This window comes from Rhinopithecus bieti, unplaced genomic scaffold (assembly GCF_001698545.2).
Source record: "Rhinopithecus bieti isolate Rb0 unplaced genomic scaffold, ASM169854v2 scaffold_15252, whole genome shotgun sequence".
Lineage (NCBI taxonomy): Eukaryota > Metazoa > Chordata > Mammalia > Primates > Cercopithecidae > Rhinopithecus > Rhinopithecus bieti.
Window position 1 is genome coordinate 702,540 of NW_016808399.1, and position 24,831 is coordinate 727,370.

A 24,831-nucleotide genomic window follows, 5' to 3' on the forward strand; every position below is an offset into this window, starting at 1 on the left:
AAAAAAAAAAAAAAAAAAAGAAAGTTCAGTTTATATTTGAATTCATGCTCTTTATATTTTTTTCAGTAGAACTGTAGTTGACATTTTTCTATCCGTATTCTGAGAAGGCAGATCTGTTTCCTGGAGTACTATCCATTTGGCACATGTACCTTTAGTTGTAGTTGCCCTTTGTGTTATCAGTCTGTTTGTTTTTGTTTGTTTTGTTTTGTTTTTTAGATGGAGGCTCATTCTGTCGCCCAGGCTGGAGTACAATGGCATGATCTCGGCTCACTACAACCTTCGCCTCCTGTGTTCAAGCGATCCTTCTGCCTCCGCCTCCCAAGTAGCTGGGATTACAGGTGCCCACCACCATGCCCAGCTAATTTTTGTATTTTTAGTAGCCATGGGGTTTCACCATGTTAGCCAGACTGGCCTCAAGCTCCTGACCTCTAGTGATTTGCCCACCTTGGCCTCCCAAAGTGCTGGGATTATAGGCATGAGCCACTGCACCTGGCCAGTCTGTTTTTCCTATTGTTTTATTTCAGCTTTGTGAAATAGGTGTGGCCATTCTGAAGCTGAAATATCATTTCTGAATCTCAATCTTCAATTGATGGATTACAGATTCTAAGATCTTACTCAACCTCCATATTTATTGTTTTAGTTTTGGTGAATGCAAGAAAAAGTACAGTTCATCAGCTGACCATAAGATGTTGCATGTACAGGCTTCCTCATCATGATGCTCTTAGGATGCCGGCCCAGGAGTATATGCCTTAAAAAGTATCCACTAAATACCTGATGAATTTCAGCACCTCTAACTATCTTCATTTATTAGTATGCAATCAGTATATGTTAAAAATTATTAGATATAGGGCCGGGCGCGGTGGCTCAAGCCTGTAATCCCGGCAGTTTGGAGCCCGAGACGGGCGGATCATGAGGTCAGGAGATTGAGACCATCCTGGCTAACATGGTGAAACCCCGTCTCTACTAAAAAAATACAAAAGCTAGCCGGGTGAGGTGGTGGGCGTCTGTAGTCCCAGCTACTCGGGAGGCTGCGGCAGGAGAATGGCGTAAACCCGGGAGGCAGAACTTGCAGTGAGCTGAGATCCGGCCACTGCACTCCAGCCTGAGCGACAGAGCGAGACTCCGTCTCAAAAAAAAAAAAAAAAAAAAAAAAAAATTATTAGATATAATTTGTTGAAATAAATGTATTGAGATTTTTGTTGCTGGCTCTGATGGAGTAGTGTATGTCAGATTAACCTCATTGAGTACAACTATTTAAACTGGAGAAAAATGTTTTCACATACACTTATACAATAACAAAAATAGGAGCACGAACAAAACCAATAACACAAGAACAAGAACAATAATGAAACAAGGGTTGAAAGGCATCAGAGAGTACTCAAAACAGCCAGTAGTTGAGGGGCCAAGATCCTGGAGAGAAGCAAAACCCATTTATTGCGGAGCCCTATATTCAGCGCTGCTTTTTTTCCTATGAGAGACTTTGTAGTTTGCAGTGAGATGCCTAGAGGCTGAACAGAAAGTTGCAGCCTGAGACTTGCAGGAATCTGACACGGTTGGGGAGACAAACAACAGAGTTCAAGTCCTCCAAGGCAGCTAGGACTTGAGGAGCCACGATTCCAAAGAAAAAGGAAATGACGGCATGTCACACTTGTGAAGCTGCCCGTGCATGAGAGGAAAGGCTATGGGGACTAAGCAGAAAGCAGCTACTCAGAAGCTAAGAAGCTGAGTAATGAATTCAAGAGTCTCATAGTATTGGGGAATGAAAAAATGGAGTTCAGAGACAAGGAGGGGAGGTTTCTAGAAAACACAATAGGCTTTCACTGGAGTCCTGGGTCCCCTCCGCAAATTTCCACTTTGTCTCAAGAGAGAGAAAACTATAAATAGATTGGTTAACCTTCACATGGCCTGAAACCCATTTCCTTCCCTTCCTTCCTCCCTCCCTCCTTCCCTTTCTTTCTTTTGACAGAGTTGCTCTGTTGCTGAGGCTGGAGTGCAGAGGTGTGATCTTGGCTCACTGCAACCTCCGCTTCCCGGGTTCAAGCAATTCTCCTGCCTCAACCTTCTGAGTAGCTGCAATTACAGGCGTGTGCCACCACACCTGGCTAATTTTTGTATTTTTGGTAGAGATGGGGTTTCACTATGTTGGCCAAGCTGGTCTCGAACTCCTGACCTCAGGTGATCCACCCACCTCGGCTTCCCAAAGTGCTCGGATTATAGGCTTGAGCTACTGCACTCAGCCATCTTTCTGTGTGGTTTTGTGTTTTTGAGGTGAAGTCTTGCACTGTTGCCCAGGCTGGAGTGCGGTGATGCAATCTCGGCTCACTGCAACCTCCGCCTCCCAGGTTCAAGTGATTCTCCTACCTCAGCCTCCCAAGTAGCTGGGATTACAGGTTCCTGCCACCATGCCCAGCTATTTTTTTTTATTTTTTTTTATTTTTAGTAGAGATGGGGTTTCACTATGTTGGCCAGGCTGGTCTCTAACTTCTGACCACATGATCTGCCCGCCTCATCCTCCCAAAGTGCTGGAATTAGAGGCATGAGCCACTGCGCCTGGCTTTTTTTTTTTGAGATGCAGTCTCGCTCTGTTGCCCAGGCTGGAGTACAGTGATGTGATCTCGGCTCACTGCAACCTCTGCCTCCCAGGTTCAAGCAATTCTTCTGCCTCAGCCTCCTGAGTAGCTGGAACTAAGGGCACATGCCAGCATGCCCAGCTAATTTTTGTATTTTTAGTAGAGATGGGGTTTCGCCATGTTGGCCAGGTTGGTCTCGAACTCCTGACCTCAGGGGATCCACTCACTTCGGCCTCCCAAAGTGCTGGGATTATAGGCATGAGTCACTGTGCACAGCCTCTTTCTTTTTTTAATGATACAATATGCTAGGATTTATTAGGAATATATAGACAATATACTGAGGGACTATAATTATGGAACAACTGATTCTCTTAGAGGAGGTAAAGGAAGGCCTCAATGGGGAGGTAATCTCTGAGCTGTGGAAACCCATTTTCTACTGGATCAAGGTGGTCTGCCTATATTCAATTTGCCTTCCAAAAGAAATTAAATTCTCTTAAGAGGGAAAAATTTGAACTTATCCTGAGATTGCACACTGACTGCCATCCATGGAAATTTAGCCTGTAATAGCTTTTGCTTGGCCCGCACAGTGTTTGCTTTTTTCATTTGCATTTGAGTGCTTTTAGGAGGAGTGTGAGTTCTCCAGTTCTTCTGCAGTCCCCACTGATCCCTATAGTCTCACAATAAGCACATTTCAGCCATATAAGTTACCTGCTTGAGCCTAAAGGCGTTTGGTACATATCTGAAAGCAGGTGAATGACATACAACAGATCTATACTGTAAACCAAGGAATGTGATGGTAGTTACAGAGGAGCTACAGGATCTGCATGAAGGAAATACTTGTGAGTGAATGCGACCATTGATGGGGAGAGCCTATGCCATAAGAGAAGAGTCAAAGACTAGGTTTACAGCCTCAGCTCGTTGGCCTCTCAGTTTTCTTTAAATATATCCTGAGATAAACACTTCTTTTTGCTCATTTATTCTGATTTGCACTTGTAAAATATTGCATAGTTTACAGATTTTATTTATACACATATATTTTTACACAATCCTTAGGACAAAATTTAGGGGCAAAATCAGCACCTCTGAAAAGCGGATAACTCATGTTGCTCGGTAAAATAGAGGTTGCTTGACACTTAACTACATGCATCTTCTACTAAATCTGACGGCTGAACATTACAAAATGTTGGTGTAAAATATTCATATAAAAGTATTTTTTAAAAAATGTATTCTCCCCACCCCAACATTTGAGTAATACGAGAGATAAGAATAAAATTTTAGATCCTGGAAAAAATTATCAGTTAACATTAAGACAATGAATCTGAATGACCAGGTAAAAACGAGTCCCAAATGTCACTTGCTTTGTTCTCCCGAACTCTTTTAAAGAGGACGTATGCATCTTGTTTAGTTTAAATCTTGTACATTTGCTCTTTCAAGTATTGGAGTGTGCTAGATCTTTTTGCAGGCAAAGTAAAGGCTCACAGAGCCCAGGAAAAGCACATTATTAATACATTCTTTAAATTGCAATAAATGTGATCATAGAACACTCAGAAAATGGAAACATCACAGGAAAAAAAAAAAAACTAAAAGATTAAAAGATAGCACGAATTAGAGCGAAGAAACGGAGGCACCTGTTTGGAAGGAGGGAGCCAGGTATGAAAAGGTATAGTTCAAGCCTCTCATTACTAAAACTGTATTTGTGGAAGATGTTTACTGGCAGATCAGACCTTGACACTTTTATTTAGAGAACCCAGATGAAACAAAAGTGAAAATCCTGCAGTCTATCTAAAGAACGATGCCTGGTCAATCAACAGGCTAATGAGCAGGCAATGTCAGACACTGTCACTCATTGTGAAATGGAGTTAGCTTGTTGCTCAAAAACACAGAGATGTTTCACCAGCCCAGATGCTGCTGACCACAGGGCAGAGCGGCACAACCTGATTAAGAAAATTTAAGTACACCTCCTTGTCTCAGCTTCTATATATTTATCTGTGAAGTTATAGAAACCTTTGGGGATGTTTTGAAGGGCGCATGAGGCATTCATTAGTCTCCCTGAATTCTCACTTTACAAAACAAATTTAGTGAATTTTTTTTTTTCACTGAATTTGACATGGCTCTGGGACAAATCAATGATAGAGTCTCAGCCTCCCCTGGCTTCTACATGTTTATTCCAGGGTTTTCTGGGAAGACTGCTTTTCCGCTCTTCATGAATAGTTCATGTGCTAGTCTCCAATGGAAACAAAGTGACATTTCTTATTACTGTTGGCTGTTGGAAAGCAATTGGAAAGGGAGTGCCTTGAAACAATTAGTCCTCTGTAACTGATTATTTAACAATGTGTATTTCCCAAGAGCTGTTTATCCTCAAAAGGAAGCAGCCAAGACTAAATATGTACTGTATCTAAGCAGACACCTGCACTGAACCCTTCTGGATACTAAATGAGAATTGAAGGGGGATTATTAATTTGATCCAGTATTCCATTTGGGATGGAATCTATATTTTCTATGAGCAAATAAATATGTTCCATTTCTTATGATACCTCAAAAGCTATTTTCATTTGGGAAAATTTCTTCCTAAAAGATGGCTTTAATTTTAAAACTGAAATTCAACATATACCAACAAGAGACACATAGAAAACAAGAAAAGAAAGGGTAAAAGGCAGGGTGGGTGGAGAGAGAGAGAACTGTTTGTTTTTTTAAAATAAGAAAAATGTTTTCTGTGTTTAAGGCACTCTAGTGACCACCAAAAAACAATTTTTAAAAAACAGAATAAACTGTTTCCATCTTTCAATCACTTATTTCCCAGCCATTTAGTAGCTTAAGACATGGGGCTAGGAATGAAAATGATTTTAACCAACTGGCTCTTTAAGTCTGAATATGGACTACGTATTTTTAGCTACAAATTCCATGTTGTAACTCCCCTCTCTGAAATAGGGAATGATTCAAAACGTGCCAGGGAACATCTCGAGACCAGATGCTTGTACAAACGAACATGTACAAGTCAGTCACAGAGAAACAGTCAAACAGTACTCTGGAGAATGCAGTCTCATAACTGACATACTGAGAAGTGTCATATCCCAACACTGTGCAAAGCTCTGCTCACTTGCCAGCTTATGCATTCCAAGAAGAATGCGTTTCAGATTTTGGAAAGCTTCTATGCATATGAACCTTCTCCACAAATGGATTTTCTAGCATCTCCAAGCAGCACACGTCTGTTACTGCTGGCTACACTCATTATCTTACATGGGATTCTCTCTACATGTGAGAAAATTGTCAGTGAAATTCTAACATAGTAAGTGTGAGAGACCCCCTAGAAGAAAACCTGAAATAAATGCTGTATTTCAGCCTGAATCTGACTGGTTCAGGTTAAAATTAGAAGAAATATTTCAGCACATAATTTCAGCTAGGAGTGACATGCAAAATATTTAATGATGAGTGTGGCATAAGCATTGCCCAATCAGAATGGCTGCAGGTCTAGCGCTGCACTAGCATCCTGGAGGATCCCCGTCTGGAAGCCTAGAGATGCTTCTAATCTCAATGGGTGGAAGCCTAGAACACCTGCAAGCTTTGGACAGTAGCTATTTTCAATATTTTAACTGACAGGGTTCTGTCAGGGTCTTCCAGCTGAGTATAAACCTGGTGATTATTACCAATAAATGATGATACAAATTTGGAAATAACTTGGCCTGAATAGTTTAAGAAACTTACGACCTACAATCGCCTTAGAAATGACAAACTCAACTCAGTTTTTTTAAAATAGAGGTTATTGGATTAATGGAACAGGAAAATAAAAAATATTAAACATAGCTTCTTATGAATTTCTTGTGGAAAATATAGAGACATTGGTTATATGATAGATCACAAGCACTATTCTAACAAACTGATATCACACTGATAAAGTTTCCTAATTTTGTGACAGAAGCTGTTGCTCGCCTTGCCCCAAACTTATATCAATGAACAAGCAGATTTAGAAAGTAAGTATAGTGGATGTCTGTTACTTTGGCCTGCCTAGCACTGTTGCCCCCTTCTGTTGGTAACAGAATCCTTTCTTCTGGCAGGAATTCCATTCCATGTGGTTTTTTATGAAACCAGCTTGACTCTTTCCATTATTGGACTCTGTTCATGACCCAGGCCTGGCCAGAGTACCTGTTACCCTGTGATTGGTTCCTGCATGGGATGCGACCCAGGATGGTACCATTCAGTCCTCCATAGGATTTTCTTATCTAGGAATAAGCTCTTTCCTGCTGGGGCTGGAAAGCTGGCAGGAGGTGAGTCTTGCTCCGTGGCGGCCACCATGATCAATGTACTTGGAAAGCCCATTCAGCGGAAGGAAACATAGAACCCCAAGGCCTTTGGAATCTGGGCTCACTAGGCATGTAGGTAAAAAAGTACTTTTCTTCTCTCTTGAAGTCAGAGCCCTTCTTTTGACAAAAAATAAAGCACAATGAAAATCAGGATTTGTTAACCTCACATCATGGGGAAGTGGCAACAACACAATTATCATGACCATGATCATGTGTTATATAGTAGCTACTGGAATTAGGAACAAATTCTGATTGAATAAGCTGAAAGGGCATTTTCACCTTCATTCTCTATGTTCTGCTCACCCTTGATATCCAACAGTTTAATTTTTTTAAAAGATCAAGAAAATGTAAAGAATAAGGATAGACCAGTAAGACTCTGAGTAAAAAGTTCACTTCTTGGACGAGAAGAAGTCCTTATAGTTCAAGGAAGAGTATTCAGCAATAAAATTAACAATGTTTAGAATGATGATTTTAAACCTTATATTTGCATTTGTATCCATAATGCTTTGCAAAATACCTCACATGCATTTTCCTAAATGTGCAAATGTATTAAAAAGTTTGGTAGTTCAACTTTGAAATTTTAGGAAGTGATAAATTTCAGGTAAATATTTTAGATAATATTTTAAGTGATCAAAATTTTCTTATTTAAAATACATCAGACACTAAATATCAAAAAATCAGGCTAGACATGGTGGCCCATGCCTATAATCCCAGCACTTTGGGAGGCTGAGGTGGGAGGATCACTTGAGGCCAGCAGTTCAAGACCAGCCCGGGCAACATAGTAAAACCTTGTCTCTACAAAAAAATAAAAATTAAAAAACAGCCAGGCATGGTAGTGTGTGCCTGTAGTTCAGCTACTTGTGGGGATGAGGCAGGAGGATTGCTTGAGCCCAGGAGTTCAAGGCTGCAGTGAGCTATGATCATGTCATTGCCCTCCAGCTTGGGAGACACAGCAAGACCCAGTCTCAAAGGAAAAAAAAAAGACTGTAGAGAAAGAGGACAGAGGTGGCTAGAGATCCTGAGATCTCAGATTCTAGAGTGCGTGTTGAAAAATATTTTTAAAAAACTTAAAAGATTAAAAAGATCAGAATACTATAGAAATATCACCTTTCAATAATCAGTTTTAGAGCACCTATGACATCATAATAATCTGGATAAAAAATTAGTCAGTAATCTTCTCTGAGCAAAATGTAGTAAACAAGCATAAGATACATAATATGCTTTTATGGTCATAGGTGTTGGCAAAAGTCAGTAGAGAAATATGAAAGCCATCCGAGGGCGGGGGGGCAGGGGAGGAAACAAGTGTTTATGGAACATACTTAAAAAATCTTACTATTAATACTATATAGCCATATTCCATGGAAAGGCCTAAATTGAATACCTCAAGTGATTTATAAGTTAAATGAACCAAAATAAACTCTAGAAAAAGGATATTTTCCAGGTGTTTCTTAATAGACATTACTTTTAGGACTGATTCACTGAGCACCTGGTACCAGGAATGTGCCAGTGTGCCAGGTACCAACCAACAGTAGTACAAATAATCATTGCTGCTTCAGTAATGTCACCTGGATTGAATTAAGCTCATTAAACATAAGTTTAAAATATTTTTAGTTTTTACTTATTCATAGTTTCTAATAAGTTCTTCAAAGAAAGAGACCGAAATGTTTTCTTGTATGTACCAGTGACATATATTACTATGTTCCACAGTCCTCCTTTCTTTACAAACCTCCATAAGAGCTCAATAAACTTTTCCTGTGCATGTGGTTTGATAGGTTACCCAGGCTACCATTATAATCCTAAGGCTTACATTTATTTAATTACTGCTGACTGGCTCAATTACAGATTTAAGTTGTCTAATCTCCACTGAATCCCACTGATTTTTCTCTAAGCAATCCATTTATTGATGATCTTTCAACATAGTTTAAGTTATGTATGTTCTGTCTAGAAACTGCTCCATACCTTTTTAAAATTTTTATCTCATGCTTTGAACCCATTCCTCTCAACAAATGACCTTGCCTCTTGCCTTTAAGACAAAAGAGAGGGCATTACATGCAAATGCCAACATTCCACACTTTCAGCTCCAGAGTAGTGTTTCATGTTCACCAATCATTTATTCTTTCCCCAGCCTCAGAGAAAACAAAACAAAACAAAACAAAAAACATTGCTACTCCTCCCTCAGAGAAGCCCTCTATCTCTTCTGTTCTTCCTGCCTCGTCCATGATCTTGCCATGACAATAAATCTTTCCTATAGATGTCAATTTCTCCTTTGTTAGTTCTTGTCACGAGAAAACAAAACCAAAAAATCTCCTTTGAACCAACCAACCTCCCTTCCTAAGCGATTTCTTTCTCTCTTTGCAGTCTCTATTTCACTTCTTTTTCTCATATTGTAGTTCCTAGACCAGCCGAATCAGTACCACCTGGAAACTTATTAGAAATGCAAATGATCAGATTCCACCCAGACCTACTGTATCAGAAACTCTGGGTGTGGGGTATAACATCTGTGTTTTAACAAGTTCCCCATGGAATTCTGCTGCACATAACGGTTTTGGGAACCACTGCTGTAGACTGCATTGTTCCTCAGTTCTCATCCTATTTAACTTCTCTGCTACACTAGCCAGAGTTAGGCATTGCGTCCTCTTGAACTTTCTTTTCTACCTACAACTACAAACCCTATCCAGGTTCTCTTCCCAGCTCTCTGATTACTCATTAACAATTTCTTTCATTAGCCCTATCTCTGTACCCAGTTACTAAAACATTGGTATACAGTATTTAGCAATGTCTCCTAAATCTCACCAACTTCACAGCTTATTCCCCAGACCTTGCTCTTTATGTGATCTCCATTTGGACTAAAGATATCAGTGCCCAGCCATTCATTCAAGCCAGAAATTTCTAAGTGATGTTCCTCTCTCACACTTTACCTTCCTATATTTAATTGGTCAACCAAATTTCATTAATATTTATCTCATGCTCCTCATGGGTCGGAAGAATTAATATTGTTAAAACAACCATACTAGCCAAAGCAATCTACAGAGCTGATGCAACCCCTATCAAAATACCCATAATATTCTTCTCAGAAATAGAAAAAATAAAATAAAATCCTAAAATTTGTGTGGGATCACAAAAGACCTCAAATAACTAAAGCAATCCTGAGCAAAAGAACAAAGCTGAAGGCATTGTACTATCAGAATTCAAAATATACCACAAAGCTATAGTAACCAAAACAGCATGGTATTGCCATAAACAAAGACAAGTGGACCAATGGAACAGAATAGAGAAACACAAAATTAATCCACATTATCTACAGCCAACTGATTTTTGACAGAGGGCAGCTAGAACATTAATTGGGGAAAGGAAAGTCTCTTCAATAAAGGTTGCTGGGAATCCTGGATGTTCACATGCAGAAGAAAAAATCTAGACCCCGACTCTCACCCTATACAAAAAACAACTCAAAATGGATCAAAGACCTAAATGTAAGACCCAAAACTATAAAATTACTGGAAGAAAACAAGGTGAAATGCTTCACTTTATAATTTTGTAAATAGATTCTTATTTATAAAAGGTTTTAAATATAAAAGNATTAATTGGGGAAAGGAAAGTCTCTTCAATAAAGGTTGCTGGGAATCCTGGATGTTCACATGCAGAAGAAAAAATCTAGACCCCCGACTCTCACCCTATACAAAAAACAACTCAAAATGGATCAAAGACCTAAATGTAAGACCCAAAACTATAAAATTACTGGAAGAAAACAAGGTGAAATGCTTCACTTTATAATTTTGTAAATAGATTCTTATTTATAAAAAGGTTTTAAATATAAAAGGATATTAAATATAAAGAAAAGGTTTTAAAGGCCATTAAATATAAATAAAAGGTTTATAAATATAATAAGAATCTATTTATAAAATTATAAGAATCTAAAGATTCTTATTTATAAAATATTTTCCTAGACCAATGTTCTGAAGCATTTATAAAATGTTTATTTCATAAACAAATGGGATTAAGTCAAACTAAAAAGCCTCTGCACAGCAGGAAACAATTAACAAAGTAATAAAGACAACCTAGCGGATGAGAGAAAATATCTGTAAACTATTCATCTGACAGATAATTAATATGCAGAACGTACAAGGAACTCAAACATTTCAACAGCAAAAGCAATCTGAATAAAACAGGCAAATGATCTGAACAGTTATACAAATGGCCAACAAATATATGAAAAAATGCTCAGCATCACTAATCATCAGGCAAGTGCCAAACAAAGCCAAAGTGAATTATCATCTCACCCCAGTTAGGATGACTATCATCAAAAAGACAAAAAATAAGTGCTGGTGATGATGCAGAGAAAACAGAACTCTTCTACACTGCTAGTATAACCACTATGCAGAATGGCATGGAGGGTCCTAAAAAAATTGTCAATAGAACTACATATGATCCAGTCATCTCGCCACTGAGCATTTATCCCAAGGAAAGAAAATCAGTGTATTGAAGAGACATCTGCACACTCATGTTTGTGGCTGCACTATTTGCAATAGCCAAGATGTGGAATCAACCTATATGCCCAACAACCAATGAATGGATAAGGAAAATGGTAAATATACACAATGGAATACTATTCAGCCATAAAAAAGAATGATGGCCAGGTGCGGTGGCTCACACCTGTAATTCCAGCACTTTGGGAGGCAAGGTGAGTGGACTGCTTGAGTTCAGGAGTTCAAGAGCAGCCTGGGAAACATGGCGAAACCCTGTCTCTACAAAACAAACAAACAAACAAACAAAATTAGCCAGGCATGGTGGCATGTGCCTGTAGTCCCAGCTACTTGGGAGGCTGAGGTGGGAGGATCGCTTGAGCCCAAGGTGGAGGCTCAAGTGAGCTGAGTTCGTGTCACTGCATTCCAGCCTGGGTGACAGAGTAAAACTCTGTCTCAAAAACAAACAAACAAAAAAACCAAAAAAAAGAAAAGGTTGGTGCAAATGTAACCGCGGTTTTTGCCATTACTTTTATTGACAAAAGTCACAATTACTTTTGCATCAACCCAATGAAAAAATAAAATAAAATCCTAAAATTTGTGTGGGATCACAAAAGACCTCAAATAACTAAAGCAATCCTGAGCAAAAGAACAAAGCTGAAGGCATTGTACTATCAGAATTCAAAATATACTACAAAGCTATAGTAACCAAAACAGCATGGTATTGGCATAAACAAAGACAAGTGGACCAATGGAACAGAATAGAGAAGCACAAAATTAATCCACATTATCTACAGCCAACTGATTTTTGACAGAGGGCAGCTAGAACATTAATTGGGGACATTTATGGCAACATAGATGGAACTGGAGGACATTATGGTAAGTGAAATAACCCAAGAACAGAAAGTTAGACATTGCATGTTCTCACTCATGTGTGGAAGCTAAAAAATGTTGATCTCATAGAAGTAAAAAGTAGAACAGAGGGTACTAGAAGCTGGGAAGGGTAGGGGAAAAAGGAGGATAGGGAAAGATTTGTTGAAAGATATAAAATTACAGCTAGATAGAAGAACTAAGTTCTTGTGTTCTATAGCACTACAGGATGACTATAGTTAACAATATTTTATAGTTTCAAAGTGCTAGATGGAGGATATTGAATATTCCCAACACAAAGTAATGATAAATGTTTGAGACGATAGATATGCTAATTCTTTTATTATATGTTACATGTATCAATACGTCACTATGTAGCCATAAACATACAATTATTACATGTCAATTAAACAATAAAACGAAAAGTGTTTATCTCTGTAACAACTCTCAAACCTGTTACCTACATTTTATTCCCAGGCACACTGCCAGAACATCTACAGTCTAAAATATGACAATAACCTACCTACTTAGAGCTGCTCTTTTTTTCAATATCCTCTCATAAACATTTCGTTATCCTTCCAGTACAAACATGTCATCCCATTCAAAATGAAAAAAAAAATTAATTGACAAGATTTAAAAACATTAGAGCAAACCAAAGAAAAAACACAACTTTGATGGCTTCCCTTTGCTTAAAGACTAAAATTCAGCATCCTGAGCATAGAAAGCTGGCATTTAAACCAATCTACGCTTTCTGTCTCCTCTCCCACCACTTCTTTTCTAATTGCAAGACGTTTCTTTTTCCTTCTCAACCCATTGCTTAATCTAGGTGAGATTAGTTATTTTCCCTTCTTGCAGCCTTGGCTAACAGTCTTCTCTGCCTGAAATTCCCATCTCTAACCATATACTCATTTATTATTTAATAAGCATTAAATGTGTCATTATCTCAGGGGCAAGTAAAATGAATGACATATATCAGGTCTGCTCAGGGCTTGGAAATTGTTGCCATGTAAATACTGCCTTGAAAAAAAAGCCAGCAATTCAGGTTTTTAATGTGAAAATTCTCAATTTTAAAAGTTTGAAGTAAATATTTGAAAATCTAAAACAATCTTTTGTATAACATTGTGTGTCTGCCAAGCAAAACACACCTGCAGGCTGTTGGTTTGGACCTTGTTCTTAGTTCTACTAGGCCCTAGGGATCCAAAGATAACCAAGACCGAGCCTCTACCCTGATGGTCAACAGGCCCCTACTCACTTTCAAAATGCTCTGTTTACATGGCACCTGCCATATTGGATTCTTAAGAGTTAATTGTTTACTCCTTGAATCATCAAATCCCAGAGAAGCCGAGCTGTCTTTTTACCACCTGGCAATAGTAAGTGCTCACCTGTAACCATAGACAGTTTTCTATATAGAAACTTGTACCAACTTGGTTCTAAACTTTTAGTTATTTTGTATTTTCCCCTTCCTAAATTGATAATATGCCTTGATTAGGCACCATCATGTAAGCTATGATCTAACTAAAGAATTTGTCTGCTCAGGTGCAAACCTAAAAGATGATCAGAGTCACATTTCAGTTGTATGCTACAATTCTGAAAGTGTGTATATGTCTGTGTGTTTGCCACACATGATCCTTGCAAGATGGTAGCCAAAAGAAGGACTATTTAGAGATAATTTTAGTAAATTTAAGAAATTATTTTAGTCTAGGGCAGATCTTTTTACTTTGGAAAACAAGGAAAATGTGTTCACTTGTTCCTTGTTAATATCAGGGTGCAACATCTTTCCATTTAACAAAAGTACTAAAATGTCAGCTTTCATTTTGCTGCAGTTATATAATTTCTAGTTATCCAAGCATGCTTATAAAACTAATTTAAGCTGGGCACTGCTGGACTTAGGAGATGTCAGTCATGTTTTAGTGAACCAAACACTCTCATTTCAGTAAGCATCACACTTAAGAGGGGATTGCTTGAACATCACTATTTCACTCCTCAATTGATCTAATTTCTAGACCCAGCCACAATCCAAATATGTGCATTGATCTTACATGGCTGCCATCTGCAAAGTTGATAAACATCAATCCTACTGAAAAAGAAATATGTTTGTGTAGTTACTTTGATGTTGTCAAAATGAAGGAGAATAAATATTTTTCTTCCCTAACTGTATAATGAGCAAGTTAGAATCCCAGTCATATTTCAAATGTTAAAGATTTAGGCTCCTATCATTTTATTTTACAACTCTATATGATGTTATTGTATGCACAAATTCACCTGTGTGTGGATGCCTGACTCTTTAATATTGAAATTCTATGCCTTGTGTTCATTAAGATAAATGTATGTTGTCACTAACCAAACTGTAAGGCTTACCTGCAGACTGTTGAAAATGACAAAGAGAACCAACATCCAGAAGTGTCTGTAGGCCATGTGTAGTCCTCCCCAAAGCCATGTCACAGAAATCAGAGCAAAGAGATATAAAATCAGTGGAATTTCTAGAAATTAAAAAAAAAAAAAGAATTTTTGAGCTTCAGAATACTGCACAGTCACAGGTATACACAAAGTTATTTTTGGCTTCTTTCTGTGGTATTCTAAGTGCCCATTTTGAGAGAACAACCTTGGAAATCCCATTCTTATGCCAGAGGAGAGAAGGCACATTGCTGAGTCCACATTCTTTCTGTTTTGCAAATGGGGCTGCTGGTAGGTCCAGGCGTGGATGGGGAAGGATGAGAACTGTTCCTCTCCTAGACTACCACCTGCTGGACTGTTCAGAAAGTACCACAAGCAACAATGGAGTTGTAGAAATCTCGTTAAAAGAGTGTTCCACCAGAAAATGGCAGTCAGTAGTGTGCTCCCGAAATTAGCATATTCCAACCAGGCACTTAATAACAGAAATTACATAACATTGTGTGTGTGTGTGTGCACGCATGCGTGTGTGTGTTGGAAAAACCTGTACTCACATCCTTTTTCTGATCGAGAAGACACCAAAATTTATTGGTAAGTTTAAGAGCAAAGAGGAAGTGACTGATTCATAATGATCAACTAAGTTTATTCTACACATATTCTAATGCAGTTTGTTTCAAACGTTTTCAGAATAGATTTTCTCAGGGTCAAGGGACTTTATTACCCTTTCCACTTGTTTATTTTGAATTTTGTTTGCTATCTGAGTTTTAGAATAATAACCATACAGAGGTGATTTTAATATTTAAATGACAAGTTATGTAAGATTTAGAAAGTGAATCAGATCTTTGCAGCCACAAATAAACACATTTCCAAGCTGTTGAAAGACATCAGGGTAGACCACACCACTGACAACTTTCATGACAGACCTCAAAGCCCTTCTTTACCCACTACCATCAATTAACACCTAAAATCCTCGTGCACTATGGAATTTAAACAGTTGCTTACAACTTTAGCAATTTTCAAATTTAATTTTATTTGGAAACAATCTCAAATATACAGAAGAGGTGCAAGTAGAGTACAATGAGAAAGTTTTTTTGTTTTTCCTGAATCAATTGAATATTGTCAATCTGATTCCCCATTACCCTCTGAATAATGTGTGTTTTCTACAAAGACATTTTCCTACATAAACATGATGCCATAAAATCAGGAAATTAACACCAATATAGTACTATCATTCTCAGATTCCATTTTATTATACCAGTAATTTCCTTTTTAGCAGAGAGATCCAGAGATCCAGCCTTGTATAGCTGACACATCTCTGTAAACTCTTAATCCCAAATGGGTCTTCCGTGTGTCCTTGACTTTTGTAACCCTGACACTTTTGATGATTACCAGCCAGTTTTTCTTGTAGAGTATCCTTAAATTTGAGTTTATTTGATTTTTCTCATGATTAGATTTAGATTATGAACTGTTAGAAATCACAGAAGGGATGCTGGGTTCATCTTACAGCATTCTATCAGGTGGCACAAGAACTCAGTTTATCTCATTACTGAAGATGTTCATTTTGGTCACTTGATTAAGATGGTGGCTGCACAAATTCTTCACTATAAAGTTAGCATTTTTCCCTTTGTAATGAAGAAGTTTTATCTGTGGCATTTCTTTGAAACTATGTAAATATCTTTTTCCTTACCAAATGTTTGATTTATCCACTTATTTATTTTCTAATATAGACTAATAGATTCCTGCTTATTTAGCATATTATCCATTATTCTTTCTTTTACCCTTTTTCCTTTCTTTCTCCCTCCCTCCCTCCTTCCTTATTTCTTTTTTCGTTTTCTCTTTTCTTTTTCCTCTCCTTTTCCTTCGCATAGGGTCATACAAAGTCTTTCTCCATTGCCCAGACTGGAGTGCAGTGGTGTTGTCACAGCTCACTGCAGGTTTGACCTCCTGGGCTCAAGCCATCCCCCCACCTCTCAGCCTCCCAAGTAGCTGAAACTACAGGTGTATGCCACCACACCCACCTAATTTTTGTATTTTTTGTATACATGGGGTTTTGCCATGTTGCCTGGCTGGTCTTGAAATTCTGGGCTTAAGCGATCCGCGTGCCTTGGCCTCCCAAAATGCTGGGATTACAGGCATAAGCCATGGTACCCAGCCACTATCATTGTTTGTTTTGATGCCAAGTTGTCCCTAGTGGGAACCCTTTCAAGATGGTTTCTGTGCCTGTGGTTATATCCTCATCATTCTACTAGCAGTTGTTTGCTTTTTGGCCCAAGATGTTTCAAATGTTCTCTGTCCCAGTCCTGGTTTCTTTTAGGGGAGAATGATATTTAGAAACTGTGATCTGGGGCTAGGTATGGTCACTGCTGTTGCTGCTCCTAAGCTCTCTCAGTAGATAGAGTGAGAGGATACACATGCATATGCACACGCAAACACATTTAGATCTGTTTTACTCTATCTATCCCCATATAATGAAATTCATTAGTTCATTTCAATGCTTCTAATTCCAACCCAACATCACAGGGTTAATTCCAGTTTTCTTCCTTTCCATATTTGTAACTCTTCTGTGTTGGTAAGAGATCTATTTCTCATTATTCTTGAACTCCTAGATTCAGGCGATCTGCCTACCTCGGCCTCTCGAAGTGCTGGGATTACAGGTGTGAGCCACTGCACCCCGCTATTTCTTATTATTCTTAATATATCTACTGATCCGATCCACTCCTCTGCATGTATCCAACTTCCTATTGCTGTTATCCATTCCCTCGCTCAGGTGGCCTCCCAAACTCACTCAGCGTCCCACAGTTCCTGCTGGGCAGCACTGCACTCCTCACATGGATTCCTTCCTCACAATGATTGGCTTCTGACACCCAGGCTTGGGCCCCTTCCTGCAGATGCACACCTTGCTCTGTACCAACTGGTGGCTGTAGATGGAATTGTTCGGGAAAGGGAGGAAAAAGAAAGCACAAGGAGAGAAGGCAAAGAGGGAGGAGGGAAGTGGTGAGGAGAAAGAGGGAAACTGAACACTTGTTTTTTTTGAGAGAAAGAAGGCTTTAGAAGGGGACTGTGCTGATATATACCCTTCATCACAATATATGCAAATTGTCTAAATTATTATTATAACTTTACAGGGAAAATAAGACTAATACAAGAAGATTTACATAGATGAATAATTTGTCACTAATGCTTTGCAGCAGGACAAGAAAATATATATTAAGATTTATTCAAGTTTTAGAAAAATTCATTTTTATGTAATGAAATAACACAATTTGATAAAGGGCCAGAAGGCTCATTTTTACTTCTGACAAGATATCCTAATATTTAGAAAACCCCTAAGCTGTGGTCACAAAATTTTCAAAGATTAGGTATCAAGTCTGGCAACTGCATTCTTTTCTTCCACTGTGTAAGAACAAAATTCTATTTATGGCTCTGTGCAGAGTACAAAGGGACACGCACATTTCATATGAACGACTAGGAACCAATTTTCAAAGTTTGGCCTGCATGTTCCTGTAAGCTCTTAGAGCAAAGCAAGTGGTGTGTGCTGACAGAGCTTACTGGAGAAGCTAAGGGAGCATACTGGGGCTCATGAGAATGCCCATGGCTTATATTTTCCTTGAATTCTGCAGAATAGTAGTTTGGCACTCCAGACTAGAAACTCCGTAAGGAAAAAAGCTAGTCATAAATAACTCAGCATACTTAATAGATCCCAGGCTTGCCTTCCAGAAGTACAACAATGATTAAGATAATGATTTCAGATAGAAGAAACATATCCAGAGGCACATTCAGATTTTGTGGACCTTCTTATATTAGGGGGGCTTATATTGGGGAGGCTTGTTTAAAAAAAAATTACAAAACCATAATTAGGTACAGGATCTTGGAAGGGGCCAAGGCTGGTGAAAGGACCTGAAACTTAAGCTTTATCAGCTTTATGGTTAATCTACCTGTGAGGAGGCACCTTTAACTTTCTTTAGGGCCTAAGTCAAAAGAAAAGAGGTATTGGGAGGGGGTGATGGTGATGAAAGTTAGTTGGGAGGCACATTGTTATTAAACAGTGCTTACAAATTTCATTTGGCAAACTGAAAAACAGTGCTCCATTCAACTGAAAATCACTTTGGTTTTATATTTCCTAAGCTGTCATTTCATATTTGATGAACTACTAATAACTTCTCTGCTGTCTATAATTCAGTATTTACCAAAGAAAGCATTTGTAATTTGTAATATTGGAAACAACTTGTGTTTAGAAGTCAATTAGTGAAGATAAAACAGAATCATTTCAATGTTCTCAATAAAAGGAGGCCCTACAAACACAGTGTTGCACCCAAGAAATGAGTATCTATATAAAAGACTGTGCCATATAGAATAAAGAACTCCTACAACTTAACAAAATACCCATTCAATCCATTTGAAAAATGGACAAAGGACATTTCTTTTGAGAAGATATACAAATGGTCAATAATAACATGAAAAGATGCTCAGGATCACTAGTCATTAGGGAAACAAAGATCAAAACCACAGTGATACCACTTCATACCCACTAGGATGACTATTATCAAAAAACCAGGAAATAGTAGGTGTTGGTGAGCATATTTAGCAACTGCAACCCTTGTGCATGACTGATAGAGACGTAAAATGGCACAACTGCTGTGGAAAACAGTTTGGTAGAACCTCCAAATGTTAAACATAAGTTACCATACAATCCAACAATTCCACTTATAGGTATATATTCAAAAAAAGTGAAGGTACAGGTACTCAAATGGATATTTGCACACCATTATTCATGGCAGTATCACAATAGCCAAAAGGTGGAAACAACCCAAATGTCCATCAACAGATGAAGAGATAAATAAAATATACTATTTGCATATAATGTAATATTACTCAGTGCCATGCTTTTAATATTTGTGTTCCCCCACACTTTATATGTTGAAACCTAATCACCAATGATAGCATTAGAAGGTTGGACTGCTTGGAGGTGATTAGGTTGTGAGAACAGAGCCCTCATGAATGGGATTAGTGCACCCATAAAAGACGCCCCAGGGCACTGCCCTGCCCCTTCCACCATGTGAGGACATGCTGAGAAGGCACCATCTACGGGCAAGAAATCTGGGCCCTTGCCAGACACTGAATCTGCTGGCACCTTGATCTTGAACTTCTCTGCCTCCAGAACTGTCAGAAGTACATTTCTGCTGTTTATAAGTTAGCTTGTCTAGGGTATTCTGTAACAGCCTGAATAGACTGAGATACTGAAGCTTAAAAAGGAATGAAATTATAATATATGCTATGCCGTGGATGACCCTTGAAAATGTTATGTGAAACAAGCCATACACGAAAGGACAAATAATTTCATTTACATGAGGTGCCTAGAATAGGCAAATTCAGAGGCAGAAAGTAGAACAGAAGTTACCAGGGACTGGGAGGAGTGCAGAATAGTGAGTTATTGTTTAATGGATATAGAGTTTCTGTTTGGAGTGATGAAAAAGTTCTGGAAACATGGATAGTGGTGACGGTTGCACAACATTGTCAGTGTACTTATGTGACATTGAAGTGTACACTTAAAATGGTTTAAGATGCTAAATTTTGTTATGCATATTTTGCTACAATTAATAAAAAGGAAAAAAGACTATGCCAAGTAACTCAGGCTGTGTCAAGATGAAGTTCCACGGAAGGGAGAAAAAAAATCAAATCATCACAGTACTTAATTTACATACTTAAATTAACAAGGAGTCACAAATGTGAAAACCAAAGTAGTCTGAAAAGGTTTTAGTGAAAGAAATTACTTCTTGAAAGGCAAAGAAAACAAAACAAACAACAACAAACAACAAACCAGCAAGTAGATATGTCAATTAGTGCTACTATCATTAAGAAAGTCTACTCACGGGAGTTAGTAGATTCTATTGAGATTACATCACATCTCTTTATTTTTTAGTGAAAAATATTATTTCCATGAATTTAACTGCCATTTTTAAAGAAAGTATGGTGTTGTATTATCTGTTTTCTTTGTAATTGCACCCTTGGCTTTATTGCTGTGCACCAGTGACAACAATAATGGCTCTATTATGGAAATCACACTCCATTTACATGAAGCTGAAATTTATTCTGTGTTTACAATCTTCCAAAGTACTTGTTTTAATTTTACCTCACTGACCTTCTGATTCTAACAATTTGGAATGTGCTACTTAAACAAACCTATCAATGTAAAACATAGAACACAACTGTGAAATAATGTGGATTTAAGATATCAGCCAAGTGCTGTGGTTCATGCCTGTAATTCCAGCACTTTGGGAGGCCGAGGTGGGGGGATCACCTGAGGTCAGGAGTTTCAGACCAGCCTGGTCAATGTAGTGAAACCCTATCTCTATTAAAAATACAAAAAATAGCCGGGCATGGGGGCTACTCAGGAGGCTGAGGCAGGAGCATCACATGAACCTGGGAGGTGGAGGTTGCAGTGAGCCCAGATAGCACCATTACATTCCAGTCTGGGCAACAAGAGTGAAACTCCATTTCAAAAAAAAAAAAAAATTAAATAAAAAGATATTAATGGATCTATTTCCAACAGTGGGCACACGTTATTTTTAAATTAGAAAAGAAAGATAAAATTGAAACAAAAGAGTATCAAAGAACTTTATTTCTAAAACACAGGTCTTTATTCTGTTCACAGATACTTAGAGACAAGGATGTTTCCGTGATCTGAATATTTTCTTGGTGAGAAAATATTGGTGTCCTTGAGGTTTCCTAACAAGGATTAACACCAATTCCGCAGCAGTCAGCCACCACTGTTCTCAGCAAATAAACTGAGGGTCATACAGGAAGACAATAAGGCACATATTTCACAGCACTGCCAAATCATCATGAGGACACTGTGCATGGGAGAGTGAACAACAGAGTTAAAGACTGGGGTCAGCCTCGGCAACATGGCAAAACCCTGTCTTTACAAATAATACAAAAATTTAGCCAAGTGTGGAAATGCATGCCTGTAGTCTCAGCCACTCAGGAGGCTGAGGTAGAAGGCTCTCTTGAGCCTGGAAGGTGGAGGTTTCAGTGAGCTAACTGTGCCACTGCACTCCAGTCTGGGTGACAGAGTGAGACCCCGTGTAAAAAAAAAAAAAAAAAAAAAAAAAAGACTGGGTTTGCAAATTGTTCAAAAAAACACCCTCCACCTCATTTGGGTAGCTGGCATTCCTAATCCTTGGCCACTAGTTCTATACTTGGATCTAATTTTAGAATTTCCTTTTCTCTTCAGCAGTTCTCCAACACATTTCCAAAACAGCTCTTGAAAACCCATTCGGATAATAAGAAACTCACTCTAGGTCCTTTGGCCTCTGTCTCCAGATACGGTTGCAAATATTTATTGCAGCAGGCTAGACTGTATCAACACTTATTATGTGCCAGATTCTTCATTTTATTACGATATCCTTCCTAAATTCATAATCTCCAATGTTACCTTCCTCCAAGCACATTAGGGCCAACTCTTTTTGAATCTGCATCTTCACTTCTCTTAAGCTCCAGGCCTGGAGATCCCCAAACCACTTCAAACAGAGTTCCTCCACAGCTGAATTTAGTATTCCTCTTCTCATCACACTTTTTCCTCCGTCTGAGTACTGGTATCACCATTCACACCGATTTACCCTGATGCCCCATTTTCCTTCATATGGTGCTTCAAATCAGTCGACATATTTTGTCTATCTTCTAATTTGCTCTGAAATTTGTCTTCTACAATCCTTCCTAGAACATTGTCCTTCTGAGGACTTCATCTCTTTTAGTGAGCCTATTTTGACAGATTTGTAGGTAGAGCTGTCTGTTCCAATTCACCCCTCCTACTCCTATTATGGCCAGATAAACATCTGTTTTTTTTTTTTTTTTTTTTTTTTACATAGATGGAGTCTCACTGTGTTGCCCAGGCTGGAGTGCAATTGCATGATCTTTGCTCACTGCAACATCTCCCTCCCGGGTTCAAACAATTCTCCTGCTTCAGACTCCTGAGTAGCTGGGATTATAGGTGCCCACCACCACGCCCAGCTAATTCTTGTATTTTTAGTAGACATGATGTTTTATCATGTTGGCCAAGCTGGTCTCAAACTCCTGACCTCAGGTGATCCACCCACCTCAGCCTCCCAAAGGGTTGGGATTACAGGCATGAGCCACTGTGCCCGGCCCAGAGAAACATCTTCTAAAAAAATTATGGCTGGGTGCAGTGGCTCATGCCTATAATCCCAGCACTTTTGAAGGCTGAGGCCGGCCGATCACTGGAGGCTAGGAGCTCGAGACCATCTTGGTCAACATGGCGAAACGCCACCTTTACTAAAAATATAAAAATTAGCTGGGCATGGTGGTGCATGCCTGTAATCCCAGCTACTTGGGAGGCTGAGGCAGGATAATTGCTTGAACCTGGGAGGTTGAGGTTGCAGTGAGCAGAGATCATGCCACTGCACTCCAGCCTGGGTGACAGAGTGACAGACAAAAAAAAAGTTATGTATGTATGTATGCATACATGTATGTATACATAAAAGTGCATGTTTATATGTATTTTCATATATGATCATGCCATTTAAAGGCTAAAAATCCTTCAACTGCCTCCCATATCATAAAAGATAAACCTCACCACCAGTTCCTGCCTACTTCCCAGTGAATGCTCTCTAGTCTTCCAGGCACCCTGACCACACTGTATTTCTTCATGCCTGTAGCTCTTTGTCATTACTTGTTACGTGTCTATCTCTTTCATTAGAGGTTATTAAGTGCACTAACTCAGTCTATCTTATTTATCTTTATATTCCCAGTGCCTAGCATATGGTCTGGCATAAGTAAGTCAGTTAATGTTTGTTCAATAAAATAATTGTTGATGTGACTTGTTGGTACGACCCTGCTTTTTATTTTTACTGCTGCTCTTTTCATCTGAAAGCTTGAATTTCTCTTTAGAGAAGCCCTGGACTTTGAAAGTACAAGAATGAAGAGAATGCATTTCAGGGAAAAGTTAATTTGCTTTGCAGCAGTGGGTCTAAGGTACACTAGTCCTTTAAGATAAGATCCATGGAGGAAAATAACTGCTCTGAGGCAATATTTTGAATGGGGATGAGCGTGAGGGATAGATAGATCTGCATCCGGCTTCCAATTCTATCACTTTTGAGCCTGTTGGGTGGGTCTCAGCCAAACTCCTTAACTTCTCTGTGCCATAATTCCTGATAAAAAAGTAAAAGATAATTGAGGAAATTTTAATAATTCATGGATCAATTTGTAAGTATTAGTTAAGGCTGATAGGTCAAATTCCATGTTCCTATTGAACAGCTATTGTGCTAAGTGCTGGAAGTAAAGAGATGAGCCAAGGCAGAGGCAGCCTCTACCTGTGTGGATCTGCATTCCAGAGAGGGAAACCATGCACCCAAGGCACTCAGCACAAGGCTGGGCATCAGGAACATGTTCAATAAGCATCAACTACTATTATCCTGATTCTCACCACCATCATGAGTTTAGTCACGTTAGGGAAAGAGCACATAGCTATAGATACCCTGCAATTGTTGCTTGTTTTGTTCTGATATGGGTAGTATTTTTCAAAGAGCAACCATGGCCCTATTTAATTGACTTCATCTCTCGTCTTCTACCGTTTTTCCAACTTTATTTTTTTTAATCCACCTCTAAATTTCCCTCCATTCCCATTACCTTGCTGCTTTTCATCTTGTCTCATTCTATTTCTTCCTTTGTAGATTTGAAGTTCTAAAATATCACATAGTAAATAAACATGTTTAAGTTTTTTATATATATACCAGAATCTCCCATACTTGTTTGGCTATAGAACCCTTCTGTTTATCCTGATGTAATCAGGCGTAAGCCTAGACTCTGAGGATTGTTTTCAACAAGCAGACTCAAAGTTCTATCACATTCAAACTGTCACTAAAAACTTCCTGACTAACCAACTAAAAATGGACCTCTTGGGCCGGGCATGCTGGCTCACACCTGTAATCCCACCACTCTGGGAGGCTGAGGCAGGTGGATCACCTGAAGTCAGGAGTTTGAGACCAGCTTGGACAACATGGTGAAACCCCATCTCTACTAAAAAATACAAAAATTAGCTGGGCATGGTGGCAGGCGCCTGTAATCCCAGAATCCCAGCTATTCGGGAGGCTGAGGCAGAGGAATCGCTTGAACCAGGGAGGCAGAGGTTACAGTGAGCCAATATTGTACCACTGAACTCCAGCCTGGGCAACAGAGCAAGACTCTGTCTCAAAAAAAAAAAAAAAAAAAAAAAAAAAAAAAAAA

The 24,831-nt window shown here is 38.7% G+C and overlaps 1 protein-coding gene and 1 long non-coding RNA gene across 2 annotated transcripts in view; both read right to left on the bottom strand.

Moving 5' to 3' along the window:
• ADGRV1 (adhesion G protein-coupled receptor V1) overlaps positions 1–24,831 on the bottom strand; it is a 566,041-nt gene that overhangs the window by 52,573 nt on the left and 488,637 nt on the right. The window contains 1 exon segment of the mRNA XM_017886717.1: positions 14,557–14,678. Within this exon segment, the coding sequence (XP_017742206.1) occupies positions 14,557–14,678 (122 nt within the window).
• LOC108538554 (uncharacterized) overlaps positions 23,471–24,831 on the bottom strand; it is a 2,231-nt gene continuing 870 nt past the window's right edge. The window contains exons 2-3 of the long non-coding RNA XR_001888113.1: positions 24,235–24,288; positions 23,471–23,756 (exon numbers count right to left, since the gene is read on the bottom strand). This is a non-coding gene — a long non-coding RNA (uncharacterized LOC108538554). The remainder of the gene's footprint in view (positions 23,757–24,234; positions 24,289–24,831) is intronic.